Raw genomic sequence first — 22,626 nt, forward strand, 5'->3', positions numbered from 1 at the left:
TGGGTGGTGCACATCTGCAGAAGGGGAGATTTCCTGGAACTCTGTTGACACCAATACAGAATGGCAGCGCAGTTTCAGGGGAACCCATCTCCTTTTCTGTGACATCATCGCATTGACACAAACATGTATGCACCAGCCACAAGAAGAAGAGGAACCCCGGGGACCAGAGCAGAGCGAGGTGATTAAGTGTTGTGTTTTCTTTTTATCAATTTGTGTATGGGATGTGTGATTATATATAGGGAGCTAAGCAGGGGCTTATACTGTATATAGGGGCATCTGTACGAGCTATGTGAGGGCATACACTATGTATAGGAGGCTATGTGGGGACTCAAGCTGTATATAGGGGGATATGTGAGAGCTCATACTGTGTAAAGTTAGCTATGTGTGGCTTATGATATATAGGGGACTATGTGAGGGCTCATACTGTGTATAGGAGGCTATGTGGGGACTTACGCTGTATATAGTGGGATATGTGAGGGTTCATACTGTGTATAGGGGGCTATGTGGGGTTTATGCTATATATAGGGGACTATGAAAGGGCTCATACTGTGTAAAGGAGCAATGGGCAGACTCATACTGATATCAGGGCTATGTGAGGGCTCATACTGTGTATAGGAGCTATGTGGGGACTCATGCTGTATACAGGAGGGGCTTATACTACATATTTATAAGATAATACTGAAAAGAACTCGTAAATCTTAAAATCTTTCAATAAAAAAATTAAAAAATACTTACTTTTTTTCTTTTTTCATTCTGTCACGCTTTTGCTGATGCAGCATGAAAATAATCTGAAGAGCCTAAAAGGAAGACAAACAATTGGTAAAAAGTGTTTAAAATGGAAAAGGAAGGACGGTAGAGATAGTGAGTTTAGAAGTCGGGAACTGAAAAGGGAAATACTTTTCTCTCACTATGGGGAGAATAGATAGACAGTGAAATATTGGTTTCTTCCGTTAAATATATACAATATAGAATAGAGAAATAATGGGAAGACACAAATATATCTAATTATATTATGAGCCTCAGTCTAACAAAATGTTATTTACAACAACAGGGGAAACTTTTCCTTACTTTTGTGGACGGCTCTCTGTCTCTTTGCTGTCCTTTTTGCTGCTGGAGAAATAAAAGAAATTATAACAAGTAAATAGCAAGCAAATTAATAATGAGGAACAAATCCTAGTCCTATAGCGACACAGACAATGAGCAGAATGTCTGACGTGTTTCATATACATCTCCACATGATATAGATCAGACCTGGGCAAAGTGCGGCCTGCACCATTCCCTCCACCGCCAACGTCCCAGTGTCACCGCTCTCTTCATCCCCAGGATGCAGATAGTGCTGAATACATTGGAGGACAAAGCCAATGGCTCCTCCTTCCACCAATCACCAAGTGCAATTGAGACAGCAGAGGCGATGACATCACATCATTGTGCCTGCTGTGCAGAGAGTCAGTGCACTGGAGACAAAAAGACAAAAGCAGAGCGCAGCAGCGGGGAAATGGGAGCAGGGTGAGTATGTGTTTTCTTTATATAGACTGTATATATATATATATATATATATATATATATATGACATGTGTAATTGTAGATTGAAGAGCTATGTGGGTGCTCATACTGTATATAGGAGGGCTATGTTGGGGCTATATTGGGGCTCCTACTCTATCTAGTAGAGGTATTTGGGGGCTCATACTGTATATAGCAGTCTATGTGGGGGGTTCATAATGTACACAGGACACTATGTGGGGGCTCATACTCTATAGATGAGCTATGTAGGGGCTCACATATTGTATTTAGGAGAACTACGGGAGGGCTCATACAGTATATAGTATGAAAATTATGGTAATAACTCATTGTATCAATAGCGCTTTCACATTCGCTGCATGAGGACAGATCTTCGGCCTTGTAACTACTGGGAAAAACCATTGTATAATTTTACATCTGGAAGAGAGCAGTTAGGACATAAGGACACATCCTTTGGGAGAACGGGTTAAAATACTTACATGTTTCTGACACTGCTCCTGCTTCTTCTCCTCAAGCATTTAGGTATCCACCATTTACATTTGTTTCTTAAAAAAATCCAGACAAATTGACATTTAGACACTTCACATTATCATTCTGATAAGTATATGACAATATATACAGTGATTTGAAACACAGATACTTAAAATATCAGAAAATATCATCTATATGGTGTGTCTCCTAAAAGGATGCAATGAGTTAAAGGAAAATTATCAGTTGAATCAACCCTCCTAAGTCAGCTACATGGGCATGTACATTATAGGAAGTTGAATAAAATGATACCTTGATATCTGCGATCCAATGTCTTATTTCAGAAAAGTCCACATTTTCTTAATATGTCAATAAGCTGGTAATAGTTATGGGCTGGACACAGATCTCTATCCAGAGCTTATTTTCAATAAAAGGAGGCGCTACCAGTGTGAGTCATGTATCTTAGGAGAGCAGACTGTCAGTCATTAGATGTTTCACACCAGTAACACCCATGTTATTTAAATTAAGCTCTCCAGGTAGATTCTCAGGGAGATCTGTGTCTGGCCAGATCTTAAGAGCTTATTTACATATTAAGCAAACGTGGCTTTCTCTGGAATAAGATTGAAATGTAAAGTGCTGTGGACTATGATGGCGCTATAGAAATAAAAATGATTATTATTGTTATAATAAGACATCAGACCGCAGATATTACGGTATAATTTTATTCAGTTTCCTATGACCTACTTGCTCGTATAGGTTTAGGCGAACATTCAGGCGCGGAATTCATGAAATCACATCCACTTTGCTTGGACATTTAGGCCGTGATCACATGTAGCATAAATGCTGCGTTTTTTCCCGCTTGTTTTTTTGCACAAAAATTCTGCTTTGTTTAACCATCCAAGAATAAGTGGATGTGATTCAATGAAAACCTCACACAGTGTCCGTCTAAAGACGCCACTGAACTGTGCGGTTTTGGTGCTTTTTTTCTCTAGAGGCTTCAATATGGAACCTAAAAGGCATGGAAAAAACTGCAGTTACTTTTTTACTGCAGAATCAAAGCTTTTTGTACTATAAAAACAGTTAAAAACGCGGCTTCACATCTGCAAAAAAAACGCATCAAATAAGGGGGGAAAGCATAAAAAATGCATCAATAAATGCAATGACCGTTCTAGTGACTTACCTGATGGACTCCGTGCTCAACCAGGCTTCCTTTACTTCTCTCGTTGGCCTACATGGAAATGTAGCTTTTGTTAGAGCCAGTGACCCTTACAGAAAGAGCCATGTATGTAGAGCGTTTCGTTAATAAATGCTATGACAATTAGTGTAACTAAAGGGGGCTCTTCACGCATAAAAAATGCAGTACATTACACATCCACAGCTGTATACACCCTATATATCTGTATATCTCACTATCTCTTTACTTACGGTCTGATGTTATCCTCCTTGATGTTATCCTCCCTGATGTTATCCTCCCTGATGTTATCCTCCTTGATGTTATCCTCCTTGATGTTATCCTCCTTGATATTTTCCTCCTTGATGTTATCCTCCTTGATGGTATCCTCCTTGATGTTTTCCTCCTTGATGTTAACCTCCCTTATGTTTTCCTCCTTGATGTTTTCCTCGCTAATATCTATGATGGTGGTCTTCTCTTGTGTTTCTTCTATCTCTTCTGTCTCCTCAGCACTAAAAAACATAATCCATTATAAGAGAGGGTTAGAACGTGTACACACATTGCAATGATAGTGCGTTTATTGTAATGGTCTTTGCTGTGATTTTGGAAAAACATAACGAGAAATATGCCTCAATTGAGTACCACCCCAGTGGAGATAAATCCACCATTCATGAGTAGGTGATATTTTTCTGATGAATTTAGAATTCTATAGGATAGCGCACAGTTCTGCACAGCTAAAGCAGGTGACGCTGCTGAGCCCAAGAACGCTGCCTCTTGTATAGTAAATAGTGGACAGATCAGCGCCGCTCTGCGTTTTTTTATTTTACCTGCTTTTTTTCAGGCTCCATCTAGAAGCTTATAGAGAAAATAAGCACCAAAACCGCACAGGCCATGTTCACATGTAGCATAAATGCAGCGTTTTTTTCAGCTTGTTTTTTTACAAAAAAATTATTTTCTACAAATAAATTGGATGTGATTTAGTGAAAACCTCACCCAGTGTCCGTCTAAAGTCACCGCTGAACTGTGCGGTTTTGGTGCTTTTTTCTCTAGAGGCTTCAATATGGAGGCTAAAACACATGCACATAACTACAGTTACTTTTTTAGTGCAGAATCAAAGCTTTTCTGTACTATAAAACACTTAAAAAAGCGGCTTCACCTCTGCACCAAAAAAAATCAAACAATGGGGAAAAATCATAAACAATGCATCAATAAATGCAGTGACAGTCCTAGTGACTTACCTGATGCACTCCGTGCTAGACCAGGCTTCCTTTACTTCTCTCGTTGGCCTATATGAAAATGTAGCTTTTGTTAGAGCCAGTGACACTTACAGAAAGCCCCATGTATATAGGGTGTCTCGTTAATAAATGCTATGACAATTAGTGTAACTCAGGGGCGCAGCTATAGGGAGTAATTAGGAAGAAACAACCGGCACCAGACTCCATAGTGTGTGGATGGAATAAGATGTAAATGTTATGGTGTCTGTGCTGTCATTTGTTTGGGTTTTGTAAATCAGGGATTGTACCAGTGCGCGGAGGCCGGGGAGAGACGACCATTTACACATAGCTATAGGGAGTGCAGGGGTCGCAGTCACATCGGGATCAGTATAACAGGTAGTGTGGGACCTCAGATGTTGAAGTTACTCCACTGTTTGTAGCTATGTCTTAAGGCCGCTTTACATGCTACGACATCGCTAAAGCGATGTCTTTGGGGTCACGGAATTTGTGACGCACATTCGGCTGCGTTAGCGATGTCGTTGCGTGTGACACCTATGAGCGATTTTGAATCGTTGCAAAAACATGCAAAATCGCTAATTGGTGACATGCCCCCCTATTCCCAATTATCGTTGCTGCTGCAGGTACGATGTTGTTCGTCGTTCCTGCGGCAGCACACATCGCTACATGTGACACCGCAGAAACAAGGAATCTCACCTTACCTGCGGCCGCGGCAATGAGAAAGGAAGGAGGTGGGCGAGATGTTACATCCCGCTCATCCCCGCCCCTCCGCTTCTATTGGGTGGTCGCTTAGTGACGTCGTGGTGACGGCGCGGTGACGCCGAACGCACCTCCCCCTTGAGGGAGAGATTGTTCGGCAGTCACAGTGACGTCGCTGAACAAGTATGTGCGTGTGACGCTGCCATAGCGATAATGTTTGCTACGGCAGCAATCACCACATATCGGCCGTACGACGGGGGCGAGTGCTATCGCGCTTGACATTGCTAGCAATTGCTAGCGATATCGCAGCGTGTAAAGTACCCCTTATAGTGAAAAATTACTGAGGACTTCAACCATTGAAGGTCGGGGATTACTTACGGCAGTCTCTCTCTTCTTTCCCACGCGATTTTCACAGCTCTTCCAAAGCGCCTGAAATAAGCAAATGCCGCTCTGGTTAGAAGAATTGATGCTTAGGAAGTCTCCGGAGAAAGTTACCTGACTGAACACAACTGCTATAGATGTGTCTCTAGGTAACTTTTTCCTGGAGTCTCCAGATGTTGAATGTTGGCGAGTACGTGATATTCTCACCATCTCTCTACTTACATTCTGGTCTTCTCCTTCCTGGCTGGTCTCAGGTGGATTGTTTCCACACCGTCATTTTCTCCTTCCACTTCCTCACTAATATACACATAACATAGACTCTATATAACGACTCTCAGAAACTACCATTCTTATAATTACTCATTTTATATGATACATTTTTCTGAAAAGTTCTGCATTTCTATCCGTCATCCCTGTTATCCTGCAGATACCAATAGCATAATAGAGGCTGCCATTCAGGGCCGGACTGGCCATCAGGTAATTCTGTCAAATACCAGATGGGCCAGTCCTGGCGTGTGCAGCATCAATTGCAACTCTATTAGCAGTACCATCATCTTCAGGATGACCCAAAGTATGACGGTCCTCCCACATTGTCCTCAACAGAGGAGTGTGGGAACATCATTCTGTATGGGGGGCATCATACTCTATGGGAACCATGGAAAATTGGCAAAATAACTGTGCAGGTGCTGCAATACTATAAGGAGGCACAGTAGGGGGGTTATAAGAAGACGCACTGGGGAAATATCATTATAGGAAGAACACAGGAGGAATTATTATTATTATTAATAAAACAATGCACAGGAGTCTTTGTATTTTTAGAAGTAGGTCTGTAATCATTATTATAAGGGGTCATGGGGAGAATTATTAAAGGCTGCACAAAGCAATTAGTATTATAAGGAGGCACAGGGTTCCACCCTACCCCCGTCTTATAGTCACCTTCCAACGTTTTAATACTTTACCGACGCCACACCAGTCCATGGTGCCATCTTGTGCCCGTAGCTTCTCACTAGCTGGAAGTCAGAAGCTACATTACAGGCATCTATGAGAGCCAGAACGAGGCCAGAAAGAGGCTCCCATAGAGATGCATTGAAGAGTGCCCTCCAGGTCACCGGCAAGTCACTTTTAAGAGTAGAACGACTGAAGCACCAGTGGAAAAGGATTAAGGCGACGGAAGGTGAGGATAAAACAGGGCCCAGGGGACTTAGATTGAAAGCACGCTCCACAAGATGGAGGAGGCACCGTACCGAGACCAGCGACACCCATTGAACAAGACTGCCCCCTAGGTGAGTATTATAAAGCTGTTTTTTACATTATACAGAGAGGCCTGGGCTCTTATATACAGTATTTTTGAGTGCTGTATAAAAGGGATCACTGATGGGGGTCATAACCCATAAGAGAAAAACCTGGTGACAGGTTCCCTTTAATAATGAATAGTTACTTATCTTAAAAAATGGGGTTCAGAAATTAGATACCCTGATTGGTGTATCTAGGGACTACCATTCAAGGTATCTAATTTCTGAACCCCGTTTTCCAGATAAGTAACTATTTATTATTAAGGGCATAAATTGTTTTGGTTATACTTGTCTGGGTGTAATTTTTGGTCCTGTATTATTGTTATTTCTAATAATTGTTGGCACACTTTACATTGGGGTGCAGGGTGAATTAGGGAATTCCTGACAGTGAATGGGGGCGCCACAAACCTAGGGCATCATACCCTCCATTGCTAGGTAGGAATACGTATAGGTCCTACTAGGGCCAGTGTATTCCCTTTCTATTGTATATTTAATTATTGCTGTGATTTTCAGCAGTCTTCGTCACCTGTCCTCACTACTAGGGTTTGTTGGTCATCTGACTTTCACAGACAATTATTAAAAGTTAATTTTTATTGGGGTTCTTTCTACTTTTGGTTTTCTTTTATAATTGTGCCCCTTTATTATCAGCTCTGGCTTTGTTTTTTCTTGTCTGTTATATTGCAATATTAAAATTATTAAATCTTATATAGCGGTATTATTGGAATAATAGGTAGTAGTAATCCTTGATTTCCCGCAGGCAGAGTAATTGAAGCATTAAAGACCCCAATCTGTGGAAGAGGACAGAGTCGGCATGGGCCTGTGTGCTTTTAAATGCCAGGGCTGAATTTTAACTCCAGTCTCTGCCATGTTTGGTGGACTGTGTGTGGAAGATATATATGATTTCATAAAACTCCCAGGCATGCTCCATAAAAAGTGCTCTAAGAAAAAGCGTCCATATTACTCACAGCAACCAATCAGATTAACTAATTTTAAAGGAATCTGGAATGCTGCAATCTGTATTCTGATTGGCTGTGATGGACCATAATGAGACTGTCTCCAGAGTAGAGTGTTTATACATGAGTGGCCCTGTGTTTGCTGATGGTGGCTCAGTGACATTGTGGTATGTGAAATCCTCATGAATTTCCTACTTATTACATCATTTTCCCTTATAGATACATTGATTTAGGAAATAGGTTATATTGGGGATCCTCTTACAATATTTCTGTTTATTACACCAACTTACGGTATTGTCTTCAGAGAAGGACGGCGGGACGATTTCCGAAATTTATAACGCCTATAATAGAACATACAGCTGTTGTTAGAATCACTAACACCTTGGCTCATATGAAGACTCTAGAAATATTCTCTATATAATCTGTCTGTCAGATAACAGCATCGACATAACCTCCAGAATCTATACAGCTCTACACTCACATAGATTGTACTGCACAGGATGATTGTCCTTTATTCTAGAACTCCAAGACAACAGTTGGTCGGGCAGAAATCCGGGTAAATTTACAGCATTACTGTATTTCACTCATGACCTCATTGTTATCTTATCACGTAAAGGGATGAGCAACAGTATGACGAATTCAACGTAGTCTCAATTCTCTATTACTTAAATTTCATCCTTCATATGGAAACCTTGTAAATGCTGATAAGTGATGGAGGCAATGTCATGATGCCATCACTATGTATTCTACCCCATATTGTTACAGAGAGCTGGGATTCAGCCGGTACTTACTGGTTGTTAAAATGACTGTCAGTTGCCTGAACCAGCAAAAAGCAGTGCACCAATCCAGTGCTGAAGACCGGGGACCCACCAGTTTCAACTGAATGTGCATTCTTGGACACATATTCAGTTGAAATGGATTTCAGTGCAAAAGAAGCACAAGCTTCATGCAATGCAATAGTTAAAATGGCCACTGGCTTATCAGAGGCTGGCAGCTGACGTTGGCGTGCACATCGCCAACACATGGCCTTGTCCACATTGCACATAGAGCAAAAAGGGGCACTGTGAATGAGGAGAAACGTAAGAAGAACCTTTATTTTTAATGTTGCCAAATAGGGGCCCAGGACTGAAGACAAAAAAAACAGGACTGAGGATATACAGGAGGAAAATGAGAGACATACGGGCCCCTAAAGCAGCATATATGGGGACCAGGATGGGACACATAAGAGTCCAGGATAAGGAACATATGGCGTAGGAATGGGGGACATTTGGATCCAGGATGGAAGACTTAAGGGCTAAAGATGGGTCACATAAAGGCCCAAGGTAAGGGACATATGGGTGTAAGATTGTGAAATACAGGCCCAGGATGGAGGATATAAGGGGCAAGAAGATGGGACCAGAATGGAGGACATGGGGGCCAAAATTGGGGACATAGGAGACAAGGATGGAGGACATTGGAGACCATGATAGGGGATATAAAGGGACAGGATAAGGGACATAGGGGATAAGGATGGAGAATATATGGGCCCAGGATGGGAGACATGGGGGCATAAGATGGGGAAATACGGGCCCAAAATGGGTGACATAAGGGCCTAGGATGGGGGACATATGGACTCAGGATGATGGACATACAGTTCCAGACTGGAGGACATAGGGGACTAGAAAGGGGGAAATAAGAGTCTAGGATGGGAAACATAAGGGCCCAGGATGAGAGACATAGGGGGCCACGATGGAAAACATAGGGGACCAGGAAAGAGGAAATAGGTTCCTAGAATGGGGGTCATAAGGACCCAGCATGAGGGACACAGGGGCAAAGGATGGAGGACATAGGGGACCAGGAAAGGGGACATAAGGGCCCAGAATGAGGGACATATTAGACCAGGGTAGAGAACATAGGGGTCCAGGAAGGGGGACATACAGACCCAGAATAAGTGACATACAGGGTCAGGATTGGGGACATAACAGACCAAAATGGAGCATATAAGGGACCAGGACGTGGGACATAAGGGACCAGGATGGAAGACATGGGGTACCAGAAGGGGGGACATGGAGGCCCAGGATAGGGGACATAATGTCCCATGATGAGGAACACCATAGTCCAGGATGGGGGGCATGTGGGACTAGGATGGAGTACATAGGGGACCAAGATAGATGACATAGGGGCTCAGGAAGGGGGAAATAAGGGCTTAGGATGGGGAACATAAGTGCCCAAAATGAGGGATATAAGGTACCAGGATGGAGGATATAGGAAATCAGGAAGGGGGGGCATAAGGGACTCGGATGGGGGTCATAAGGGCCCAGGATGAGGGACATAGGGGACCAGGATGGAGAACATATGGGCACAGGATGGGAGTCATACAGGCCTAGGATGGAGGTCATAAGGGCCCATGATGAGGAACATAGGGGTCAGGATGGAGGACATATGTGCCCAGGATGTGGATTTAGAGGACAAGGATGAAGGACATAATGGACCAGGAAAGGGACATAATGGCCAGGATGGAGAATATAAAGATCCTGGATGAGGACATTCGGGCCTAGGATGGGGAACATAATGGCCCAGGATGGAGGACATGGGAGCCTAGAATGAGGGGATATACAAGCCCAAGATGAGGGACATAAGGGTCCAAGATTGGGGACATGTATGCCCAGGATGGGGGACATAGTGGCCTAGGATGGGGGACACAAGGGTCCAGGATAGGCCACATGTGGGACTAGGATGGAGTAAATCGGGAACCAGGAAGGGGAACATAAGGACCCAGAATGGACAACATGGAAACTGAGAAGAGTGACATAACGGTACAGAAGGAGGGACATACAGGCCCAGGATGGGGGACATCTATTAGATACGTCAATTCTGGTGCTTTGCCCAGCTCTCCAGATTGCACTGGTGGAGTGGCAATACGGGCTAGCGTATGACCGCACGTTGCACTTTTGTTGTAACCATAAGAATGCACCCTGCGGGAAAAAACCTGCATCTTGTGGCAAAAAAAACGCATGCGGTTTTGGTATGCTTATGATGCATTTTTTATGTATTTTTCAATGGCTGAAAACGCAGGGAAAAACACAAAAAGAATTGACAAAAAGAATTGACATGCTGCATTTTTGTGGTCACCACAAAAATGCAATTAAGAAATAATGTCTGGAACACCATTCTAAAGGGGGCTTTATACGGTAACGATATCGCTAGCAATTTCTAGCGACAGCGACCGTGTAAGTACCCGCCCCCGTCGCGCATGCGATTGTTTGTGATCGCTGCCGTAGCAAACATTATCGCTACACAGCGTCACACATACTTACCTGGTCAGCGGCGTCGCTGTGACTGCCGAACAATCCCTCCTTCAAGGGGGAGGGACGTTCGGCATCACAGCGACGTCACCGCAACGTCACTAAGCGGCCGGCCAATCAAAGCAGAGGGGCAGAGATGAGCAGAACGTAACATTCCGCCCACCTCCTTCCTTCCTCATTGGGGCCGGCGGCAGGTAAGGAGACGTTCCTCGGTCATGCGGTGTCACACATAGTGTGTGGTGCCGCATGAGCGATGAACCACAGCGCTAAACAACCCTTACCGATTTTTTTACTTTGGGACGACCTCTCCATGGTGAATGATTTTCACCATTTTTGAGGTCGCCTAAGGTCGCTGGTAAGCATTACACGCTGCGATATCGTTAATGACGCCGGATGTGCGTCACTAACAACTTGACCCCGGCGACCAAACATTAACGATATTGTAGCGTGTAAAGCGCCCTTAAGTCTGAACTGGGTGCAAAAACCCTAAAAAACTTCCCTATATAGAGAGAAGACCTGCACACCAGTGACAGTGCAAGGGGAATAAATGTAAAGCAGAAACTGCTGTATGAATACTGGCATGAACAATAGCTAGATGTGAAAATGTAAGAGAATACTGTGACGAGGTGTTGGAGCTCTGTTGTATTGATCACTTCAATAGCTAAATTTCTCTTTATTGTTAAGTTCATGGCAGTTATGCAGATATCATTGTCATATTTTTATTTTCACATATAGCTATTGTATTTTTCATGCCAGTATTCATACAGCAGTTTTGGCTTTACATTTATTCCCCTTGCACTGTCACTGGTGTGCAGCCATTCTCTCTATACCACAAAAATGCAGGCAAAAAAAAAGCAATGTGCGCACAGCAAATCTGAAATCTCATAGACTTTGCTGGGGAAGGAAAAGCACGCAGTTTGTGAGGACTAAAAGATCACTACAAGCTGCACCAAAAACGTATCAAAAACTGCAGAGTGCGCATGGGGCTTAATACGTTTGGGGTGTGAATTTTGAGCTGTGATCGACTCCTAGTGTTAGTAGAGGAGAGGCGTCTATCAGACATCCCCATTACCAACCCGGCAGTAGTAGAGTTAAAAATAAACACAGAATAGACACAGGGAAAAAAAGATTATTTTAATAAACACTCCCCCACACTCCCTCGTTCACCAATTTATTAAAAAAATAAATCCTGGAAGTTCCGACGTAATCCAAAGAGTAATGTCCCACGACGCCCATCGATTCCTATGGAGCTTCGTTCTGAGAACTTTCTCAGAGGCCCCATAGATTACTGATGGTCAGAGGCAACCCGGAATTTCTTTAGTACTAATGTTGAAAATTTATAGAAAAACGTATTTAATACCATTCACCATAGTAAGAAGTGACTGATAGTTTGATGGGAACATCTTGTACTTGGCAGGAGGCAATGAGACTATACATGAGGATATCAGTGGGGTAAGAAGGGGAAAGCGCTGATACTTTTAGCTGCTATTACTTGAATTTTGTTGGTTGAGGAAAGTGTGTGAAAATGGGTGTGGCTAACAAGATGGGTGTGGCATCCAAATGGGCGTGTTTCTTATATGGGCGTGGCTTCATAACAAAAACAGGGAACCTGTTGTTAATAATATTAATCCCCCCCCCGGGTGCACATACTATCCAATATTAATGAGGTAAGAAGAACAAGAAAGATCAATACCGGTATCTCGGCTTCCTGTTTCTCACTCTCTCTATCCAGCTATTAAAGAAAAGGCAAAGAAAAAAACAATTAACAATATTACACATAAAAATGGAAGATACATTTTACTATTGAGCCTTAATGTAACCCATGCAGACATCTCCTGGGAGAATATAGGACACTCAATCCCAATTATATGATACATACATGTCATCAGGATAGTCCTCCTCTTCCTCCTCTGATATATTATTCATCCTAATAAGAAGTAAAGAAGACAATGAGAACTGATTGTATCTGCTCCATAGCTGATAAGAGAAGATCATCAATGGTGACTGGATGGTTCTATGATCAGTAGGGAGCAGTTATAGAATAGAGACCCCAATTGTAATGTGTATTAGGAGCTTTGCGTTACATAAAACTGCACATCTTTTATTTCCCAGGTTCTGGTGTATTGTAAGATGAAATCTCCCTTATGGCTGAATATTCCAAAATTTAAATGAGGCTCCAGCCACACATCTGTATCTGGGAGAGGAACAGCATCTAAGCGCTGTCTGCACTCATATCCCAGCATCCAACAACATGGATCCAGGACGTCCTCAGAGGTGACGGCAATGTAACAAACAGTAAGTAACTGCAGCGCTGCCCCCTCGTAACCTATTGTTCCAGGAGGGGGGTGACCGCAGCCCCAGCCTCCTGAGACGTCACGTTTCAGACTCTTCTTAAACGAAAAGTCACAGGAAGTGCCATAAAAACATTTTTAGGGCTTAGATAGAGAATAGTGTAGAGAATTGTGTAATAACGATAATTACAAAACTGGTTAGGGGGTAAGGATTGATAGTAAGAAAATACATTTGAGGTGCTGGACCACCCCTTAAAATGTTTCCCCTATGGGAAGGAACATTGCAGGAGATTATGGGTGATATAGAAGGTGACTCTCTACCAGAAAGTGGCCCCGGTCTATCAGAAAAATTGTACATTTGGGATACACATGCACTTACCTTTTTTCACTAATAACCATCTCTCTCGCTCACAATAAAAACCTAAAATTATCAAAAAAAGAATGAAAGAAGAAATTGTATTTATAGTTCAGGAAATCAAATTCCTATTTTGATATTTCTGAAGCGTGAAAGGGAAAAAAAGAGTCAGTTATAGAGAAGAAAGGAACAGAACATAAAGGATTTAAGAAGAGGCGAATATAAGGTTCAGTTATACTGAAATTGATGATACAGATTTATGGCGATTATTTCCATATTCCTAATTATACCTAATTTATACATAACATTGTTCTCATCAATGGATGGACACATTGCAAAAGAGTTGGGGGGATTGAAAGATAGATAGATAGATAGATAGATAGATAAATAGATATACAGATAGATAATAGATAGATAGATAATACATAGATAGACAATAGATAGATAGATAGATAGATAATAGATAGATAATAGATAGATAATAGATAGATAGATAATAGATATACCTAGATAATAGATAGATAATAGATAGATAGATAGTTAATAGATAGATAGATAATAGATATATAATATATAGATAGATAATAGATAGATTGTTAATAGATAGATAGATAGCTAGATAGATAATAGATAATAGATAGATAGATAATAGAAATATAGATAGATAATAGATATAGATAGATGATAAATAGATAGTTAATAGATAGAAAATAGATAGATAATAGATAGATAATAGATAGATAATAGATAGATATAGATAGATAGATAATAGATAGATAGATGATAGATAGTTGATAGATAGATAATAGATAGATAATAGATAGATAGATAGTTGATAGATAGATAGTTAATAGATAGATAGATAGATAATAGATAGATAATATATAGATAGATAATAGATAGATAGATTGTTAATAGCTAGATATCTAGATAGATAATAGATAGATAATTAGATAGATAGATAGATAGATAATAGATAGATGGGATAGATAGATAGATAAATAATAGATAGATAGATCGTGTCCCTCTAGAGTGAAAATTAAATTTGCTGCATTAGCCCAGTAGAGGCTTGTTGGTGCCCCCATAGGACATATCCCACCAGCCCTGTCTAACTGCCCTTTAGAATAGATGGATAGAAAGATAATAGATAAAAAATCACAGACACATATAGGGAAATGAGAAGCAACAGACACAAGAGATATAATAGGACATAAATCAGGAGCTAATATAAGTCATACTCGCTCTCCACTAACTTCAAACCCTCAAAGGAGTTCCGTGCGGCGGTTGCTGATATAATGTCATCGTGATGTCACAACATTCCGTCACCTCATAACCAGCAGTGGTCGCAGCAACTGACAACCAATCCAGTATACATAACATGGTCTATCAAACCATCATGGAAACAATTATTTGTGACCTTAAATATAGAGCATTTTTTTACCATTTCAGTCATAGTTACATAGAATAAAAAAAGAGATAGCTCCATCAAGATCAACCTTCCTCCACCAGTTATACATTTTCTTTCTCTAGATTACTTACAATGCCTTTTGTTGTCATAAAAACATCCGGCCCTTTTTAAATACTGATATAATATCTGACATTACTATGACTTGTGTTTGGGCTTTCCATAGTCTGACTGCTCTAACTGTAAAAAACCCATTCCTATTTAGCTTCTGAAATCACCTTTCCTCCACACATAAGGAATGCAAGGTCCTTGAAAAGAGTAAAGGCCGCTTTACACACTGCGATATCCGTCCCGATATCGCTAGCGTGGGTACCCGCCCCCATCTGTTGCGCGACACGGGCAAATCGCTGCCCGTGCCGCACAACATCGCCCAGACCTGTCACACATACTTACCTACCCGGCGACGTCGCTGTGACCGGCGAACCGCCTTCTTTCTAAGGGGGCGGTCCGTGCGGCATCACAGCGACGTCACGGAGCGGCCGCCCAATAGCAGCGGAGGGGCGGAGATGAGCGGGACGTAACATCCCGCCCACCTCCTTCCTTCCGCATAGCGGCCGGGAGGCAGGTAAGGAGAGCTTCCTCGTTCCTGCGGCGTCACACATGGCGATGTGTGCTACCGCAGGAGCGACGAACTACATCGTTACTGCTGCAGTAACGATAATCAAGAATGGACACCGATGAGCGATTTTGCATGTTTTTGCAACGATGCAAAATCGCTCATCGGTGTCACACGCAGCAACATCGCTAATGCGGCCGGATGTGCGTCACAAATTCCGTGACCCCAACGACTCCGCATTAGCGATGTCGCAGCGTGTAAAGCCCCCTTAAGTCATGTGTCAGTCCTATGTATTGACCATACATATAAATCACCTCTCCTCTGATACGTTTTTTCTAAGCTAAACAAGCCCAACTTTTCCAATATCTCACCTCATCCCGTGTCATAATCTAGTTGATGTCTTTGAATGGACCCTAGTTTCCCAATATCCTTTTTAAAATGTGGCTTCCAAAACTGTATCCCATATTCTAGATGTGGCCTTACATGGGATTTTTTTAGAGGTGTGATAATGCATTGTATACACTTTTTATGCACTCTAAAATCTTGTTTGCTTTTGCAGCTGCTGCCTGACATTGAGAGCTGCTGATCAGCTTACGAGTAACCAGCATAGCCTAGTCCTTCTCCTGCTCTGTAATCCCTATTATTTTTCCATTGAATGTATATGCCGCAGTAGGATTACTCCCATCTAGGTGCATGACTCTACATTTAGCAACATTGAACCTCGTCTGCCAGGTGTTTGCCCATGTAGATATAATATCCAGACACTTTTGTAATACACTGTTTTAATATTTTACATAGTTTTGTGTCATCAGCAAAGACTGACACTTTACTCTTAATCCCATCCACAAGGTCATTAATAAAAAGATTAACAATAATTGATTGTCCTAAACACAGATTCTTGTAATTCCCACTACTCCCGGTATAGGTCCTTGTAGTCCCCACTGCTCCCGATATAGATCCTTGTGGTCCCCACTGCTCCCGGTATAGATCCTTGTGGTCCCCACTGCTCCTGGTATAGATCCTTGTGGTCCCCACTGCTCCCGGTATAGATCCTTGTGGTCCCCACTGCTCCTGGTATAGATCCTTGTGGACCCCACTGCTCCCAGTATAGATCCTTGTGGTCCCCACTGGTCTCGGTATAGATCCTTGTGGTCCCCACTGCTCCCGGTATAGATCCTAGTGGTCCCCACTGCTCCCGGTATAGATCTTGGTGGTCCCCACTGCTCCCGGTATAGATCCTTGTGGTCCCCACTGCTCCCGGTATAGATCCTTGTGGTCCCCACTGCTCCCGGTATAGGTCCTTGTAGTCCCCACTGCTCCTGGTATAGATCCTTGTGGTCCCCACTGCTCCCGGTATAGATCCTTGTGGTCCCCACTGGTCTCGGTATAGATCCTTGTGGTCCCTACAGCTGACTATCCCATTTAGATAATGTACGTGTTCTGTCCATGCCTTTCACATATACAATACATTTCCATTTCAGTCTATGGGGCTGTCTGTATTTCTCCAGTGGCAATATAAGACAAGGGGTCAGAAAAAAACTCATACAGCACACAGATGGCGTCCATGTGCTATCTACGTACTGTCTGTATTTAACATTGAAAAGTATAGGAGAATCTTTATCATTTATTTTTTTTTATTTATTTTTTATTTATCCATCTGTGAAAAACAATGATGAAAACTGATGGTAAAAACAGACACCTGGACCGCACACTTGTAAGAGGGTGAGCTGAGCTCGTATGTTCCTGCCCCTGAACACACGAACCACACTGTAATAATATGATGTTGCAATTTAATGTAAAGTCAAGTTTTCATACATAGAGTAATGTAAGAATGTAAATGATAAAGTTTGTGGGAAATGCTGCCATCTAGTGGCTGGTTTAGCTAGTGCTTGTAGAGTCAGAGGAATAGGAAGGAGTTAAGCTGTGGAAATAGCCCACAAGCGGAGGAGCCAGTCTCTAGGAAAAGAGGATAGACTCTTTCAGGGCAGTGTAGTGTAGGACGAGTGACAGGTCTATATGTGCAGCTCCACAAAATACCTAGGCTGCAACTGGTGGGTAGTTTGTGGCAATTTCAGCCATTATCGCCTGACTGTGACTGGTGAGATTAGGGAATCCGGGAAGGACTCGAGGAGTGCAGACAAATAGAGAACCCCCTCTGTCACACTATACACTACTCCAGGCCCTGGGCCCTAAAGATACTTTACTGTTATCGGACGGACACACGGCAGGTCAGCGGGAGTGTCTTCCCTGGCCAATAGTGTACTGACTCCATTGCTACGAGTCCTCTAGGAGGATGTTTAGCATAGACCTGTGCAAAGAGGTCGGTACAATAACAGACATGAGACGAGGTGTCACGTCTGTGCACTCTGGTTGATGGTTGAATCGTTAGTGGACAACTCTCTATGCGTGGGAGAGCCACGAGCCAACGGGGACCTAATGACTCTAACATGCAGGATTGTGATGCTAGGCCAGATGGAGGAGCAAGGACCAGTATCATAAGAGAACCTAATGGATATGGAAGAGGTTAAGGTAGAAGTGTGCCTTAAAGTGAATTGTATTTAAGAATACGTGCTTAAGTGTTGTGCCCACCATATCATTTCTGCTGAAAGAACTTTTCCTAACGTTCAGTAAAAGACCATTGATGAAATGATTTGAGTCTTTGTCTCTATCTCCCCTGCAGACGGGTCCTGGTTTGACAGGCAGCCTAACCAAAGGCATGACTTGCACCTTAAAAGATCTCCAAAAAATGTCAGTGATGCTCGGTATTCATGAAATATTATTATTTCTATATACCAATGTATAATGACATAAGTCTTGCCCAAAACAACAATTTATATAAACATTTAGAAAAAATGCGCATGAAGACGAGCTGTGAGTTAAAATTAACTTTATTGAAATATGTTAAAACATGAAAGGGCATTTAAAAAGCAGTGGACAGCGGTGATATACAGCAGACTAACCAATAGATGGCACCTAAGCACAAACAGGCCAACGATAAATATATGAGCATGTATAAGAAGCTAAGGATGAACAGAGCAAACTTAAAGTATAGATAAAGCATAGAGTATTAAGTTACAGTATATAGGGTATTGCAATAGTTCAGGTACAAGAAGTAGTATTGGTGACTATATCATGATCAATCAGCAAATACACAAGCACAAAGTGAACTGTTCATAAAAAGTTTAAAAAACACTCAGGGTAAAATACCTGGGCTTGTGCAGCAGTGCAACCTCCGCAACGCGCGTTTCAATGTGCGTGCTTTCTTAAAACATGATTAGTATAGAAGCCTGGAAAAACGCATGCACACCAAAATGCCCATCAGGGAGGTGGCACCGTGATGTCGATGGAAGCAGGGAATGGTGCGCTGCCAGCTAGTGCGTGTTACATTACGCTGCCATAATTTAACAGCAGAGATCCATCCATGTCTGATAGTTGTACATGTCAACTGATCAGATGTACCGACATGAGTGGGGAAACATGTGGGCTCAGCACGTGAGCACGCATCAAAGTCAGGTAAATCTTCGGTTGCGAAGGGGTTAAATAACTTGAAACAAGGCAAATATTAACAATATGGGATGCAATAAAATGAATGGAAACAAGTAGAGATGAAATAAATGTTTGACATTCAAATTTGCCAAATTTTTTTCTAAAAAATTAGATTCCCTTTGAATTGATTTGACACAAATCGTAATACTGAAAAGACTTCAATTGTTTTAAAATGAGGTGTGTAACAGTCTGAGGTCTCCTCGGTCCTAGGACCTCCTCACCCCCTTAAACCTCTTTAACACAAGCACAGCCTTAGACGTCGTTCAGACTTCTGTCAGTCACATAAGTTTTCTATCTGGAATTTTCACTTGTAAATAATATACCTATTATAGTCTGTGGGCTGCTCACATGTCCACATGAAGCATATGCAGAAGTTAATGTTTCTCATACTATGTGTCATATGTACATCTAGTATAAGGCTATATAATGCTATACAGCATACTACTAATAATAATAATAATAATCTTTATTTCTATAGCGCCAACATATTCCGCAGCGCTTTACAATTCCGGAGGATCATATACAAACAAGTAACAGTTATAGAAATACAATATTTAGAGGAAAAAAAAAAGAAAAAACACAACCCTGCTCGTGAGAGCTTACAATCTACAATGAGATGGGGGGGAGCATACAGTGCCTACAAGTAGGATACATGAGGTCCAACAATACATTAGAGACACACAGCAGCCGCCCCTCACTTGGGATGCTGCATTGTGTGTCGGAGCTACTCACAGATAGAATTGAAAACAGGAGAAAAACGAGTAGAACTGCTTCACAATATATGTATTTTATTTTTGTTATTATCTTACTTTATAAAAATCGATAAGAAAAAATACACATATATAAATGTAAATTCAATAATAAAGAGAATGAGGCCAAGAGGAGGGATGTTAAAAAGGCACAGACAAAACCTTCAAGGATACTTGTAAAGGGTACTATCATAAGACTACAAAATTGTCATAGAGATTATATCAGATAGGGTGAACAATAATACTGACTAACCCCTTCCTGTGTGCTGTCATGTACAAATATCACACTTGTATATAATTACAACAGTACAGCAAACTCACATAGAGAAAGAATCAAACAGGAAGGCATAAAGGATCTATTTAAGCCAGTTATGTGTCAACCATAACCTTTTAACGCCCAGAGCAGAAAGCCGCACATGTGTACATTTATTTCATCAGGCCTGCAACCACACCATCAGCAGACACCATTGATAAATAACCCATTACACGTGTATAAGACAGGGGGTGTCAAAGGAGTCTGCCAGGCCGGCTACGTATCAACTACGGCATTTATCACCTAAAGTGAGAATCACATGTGCGTGCACTCAGCTTGAATAGGCATATGACAACTATATATAAAGTGGTTGTAAATGGAGTCCAGCCAATTGCAGTGTCCCTCACTACTAGTCGTGTATCAGTACACTAGATCAGCATTGATCAAGATTTACCTCATACTGCTGCGGCAGAGGGAACACAACATTGGCAGGAACCCCATACATACCACAATGTGCAGTCAGCAAATAAAAAATCCAACCAGGAAGGTTTGTCAGGTGTGGAAGGGTTAAATCCCCCAAGAAACTCCGACGTACGTTTCATAGATAACCTAGCTTGTGCGCGGTTGCTTCATCAGGGAGTGACTCCCTGATGAAGCAACCGCGCACAAGCTAGGTTATCTGTGAAACGTACGTCGGAGTTTCTTGGGGGATTTAACCCTTCCACACCTGACAAACCTTCCTGGTTGGATTTTTTATTTGCTGACTGCACATTGTGGTATGTATGGGGTTCCTGCCAATGTTGTGTTCCCTCTGCCGCAGCAGTATGAGGTAAATCTTGATCAATGCTGATCTAGTGTACTGATACATGACTAGTAGTGAGGGACACTGCAATTGGCTGGACTCCATTTACAACCACTTTATATATAGTTGTCATATGCCTATTCAAGCTGAGTGCACGCACATGTGATTCTCACTTTAGGTGATAAATGCCGTAGTTGATACGTAGCCGGCCTGGCAGACTCCTTTGACACCCCCTGTCTTATACACGTGTAATGGGTTATATATCAATGGTGTCTGCTGATGGTGTGGTTGCAGGCTTGATGAAATAAATGTACACATGTGCGGCTTTCTGCTCTGGGCGTTAAAAGGTTATGGTTGACACATAACTGGCTTAAATAGATCCTTTATGCCTTCCTGTTTGATTCTTTCTCTATGTGAGTTTGCTGTACTGTTGTAATTATATACAAGTGTGATATTTGTACATGACAGCACACAGGAAGGGGTTAGTCAGTATTATTGTTCACCCTATCTGATATAATCTCTATGACAATTTTGTGGTCTTATGATAGTACCCTTTACAAGTATCCTTGAAGGTTTTGTCTGTGCCTTTTTAACATCCCTCCTCTTGGCCTCATTCTCTTTATTATTGAATTTACATTTATATATGTGTATTTTTTCTTATCGATTTTTATAAAGTAAGATAATAACAAAAATAAAATACATATATTGTGAAGCAGTTCTACTCGTTTTTCTCCTGTTTTCAGTGCCTACAAGTAGTATTCAACCCCCTGCAGATTTAGCAGGTTTACACATTCGGAATTAACTTGGCATTGTGACATTTGGACTGTAGATCAGCCTGGAAGTGTGAAATGCACTGCAGAAAAAAAGAATGTTATTTCTTTTTTTTATTTTTTTTTTAAATTGTGAAAAGTTTATTCAGAGGGTCATTTATTATTCAACCTTTCAATCCACCAAAATTCTGTTTGGTTCCCCTAAAGTATTAAGAAGTATTTCAGGCACAAAGAACAATGAGCTTCACACGTTTGGATTAATTATCTCTTTTTCCAGCCTTTTCTGACTAATTAAGACCCTCCCCAAACTTGTGAACAGCACTCATACTTGGTCAACATGGGAAAGACAAATGAGCATTCCAAGGCCATCAGAGACAAGATCGTGGAGGGTCACAAGGCTGGCAAGGGGTACAAAACCATTTCCAAGGAGTTGGGCCTACCTGTCTCCACTGTTGGGAGCAGCATCCGGAAGTGAAAGGCTTATGGAACTACTGTTAGCCTTCCACGGCCTGGACAGCCTTTGAAAGTTTCCACCCGTGCCGAGGCCAGGCTTGTTGAGGCTAACTCAAGGGCAACAAAGAAGGAGCTCCGGGAAGATCTCATGGCAGTGGGGACATTGGTTTCAGTCAATACCATAAGTAACGTACTCCACTGCAATGGTCTCTGTTCCAGACGAGCCCATAAGGTACCTTTACTTTCAAAGCGTCATGTCAAGGCTCGTCTACAATTTGCTCATGATCACTTGGAGGACTCTGAGACAGACTGGTTCAAGGTTCTCTGGTCTGATGAGACCAAGATTGAGATCTTTGGTGCCAACCACACACGTGACGTTTGGAGACTG

At 41.9% G+C, this 22,626-nt stretch overlaps 1 protein-coding gene and 1 long non-coding RNA gene across 2 annotated transcripts; both read right to left on the reverse strand.

Annotated features, from left to right (window-relative positions):
• Positions 1-735: 735 nt before the first annotated feature.
• LOC142243857 (uncharacterized) lies at positions 736-5,679 on the reverse strand. Its single transcript, XM_075316062.1, has 6 exons — positions 5,430-5,679; positions 4,396-4,459; positions 3,412-3,669; positions 1,998-2,063; positions 1,069-1,107; positions 736-797 (listed from the first exon to the last, which is right to left on the reverse strand). The coding sequence occupies exons 1-6, from the start codon at positions 5,677-5,679 to the stop codon at positions 749-751; spliced, it is 726 nt and encodes a 241-aa protein (XP_075172177.1). The 3' UTR covers positions 736-748.
• Positions 5,680-5,690: 11 nt separating this feature from the next.
• Positions 5,691-12,730, reverse strand: LOC142244204 (uncharacterized). Its single transcript, XR_012724467.1, has 3 exons — positions 12,692-12,730; positions 8,005-8,055; positions 5,691-5,766 (listed from the first exon to the last, which is right to left on the reverse strand). It is a non-coding gene; the product is annotated as an uncharacterized LOC142244204 (long non-coding RNA).
• Between the last annotated feature and the right edge of the window lie 9,896 nt (positions 12,731-22,626).

The sequence above is a fragment of the Anomaloglossus baeobatrachus genome, chromosome 6, assembly GCF_048569485.1.
Source record: "Anomaloglossus baeobatrachus isolate aAnoBae1 chromosome 6, aAnoBae1.hap1, whole genome shotgun sequence".
Taxonomy (NCBI): domain Eukaryota; kingdom Metazoa; phylum Chordata; class Amphibia; order Anura; family Aromobatidae; genus Anomaloglossus; species Anomaloglossus baeobatrachus.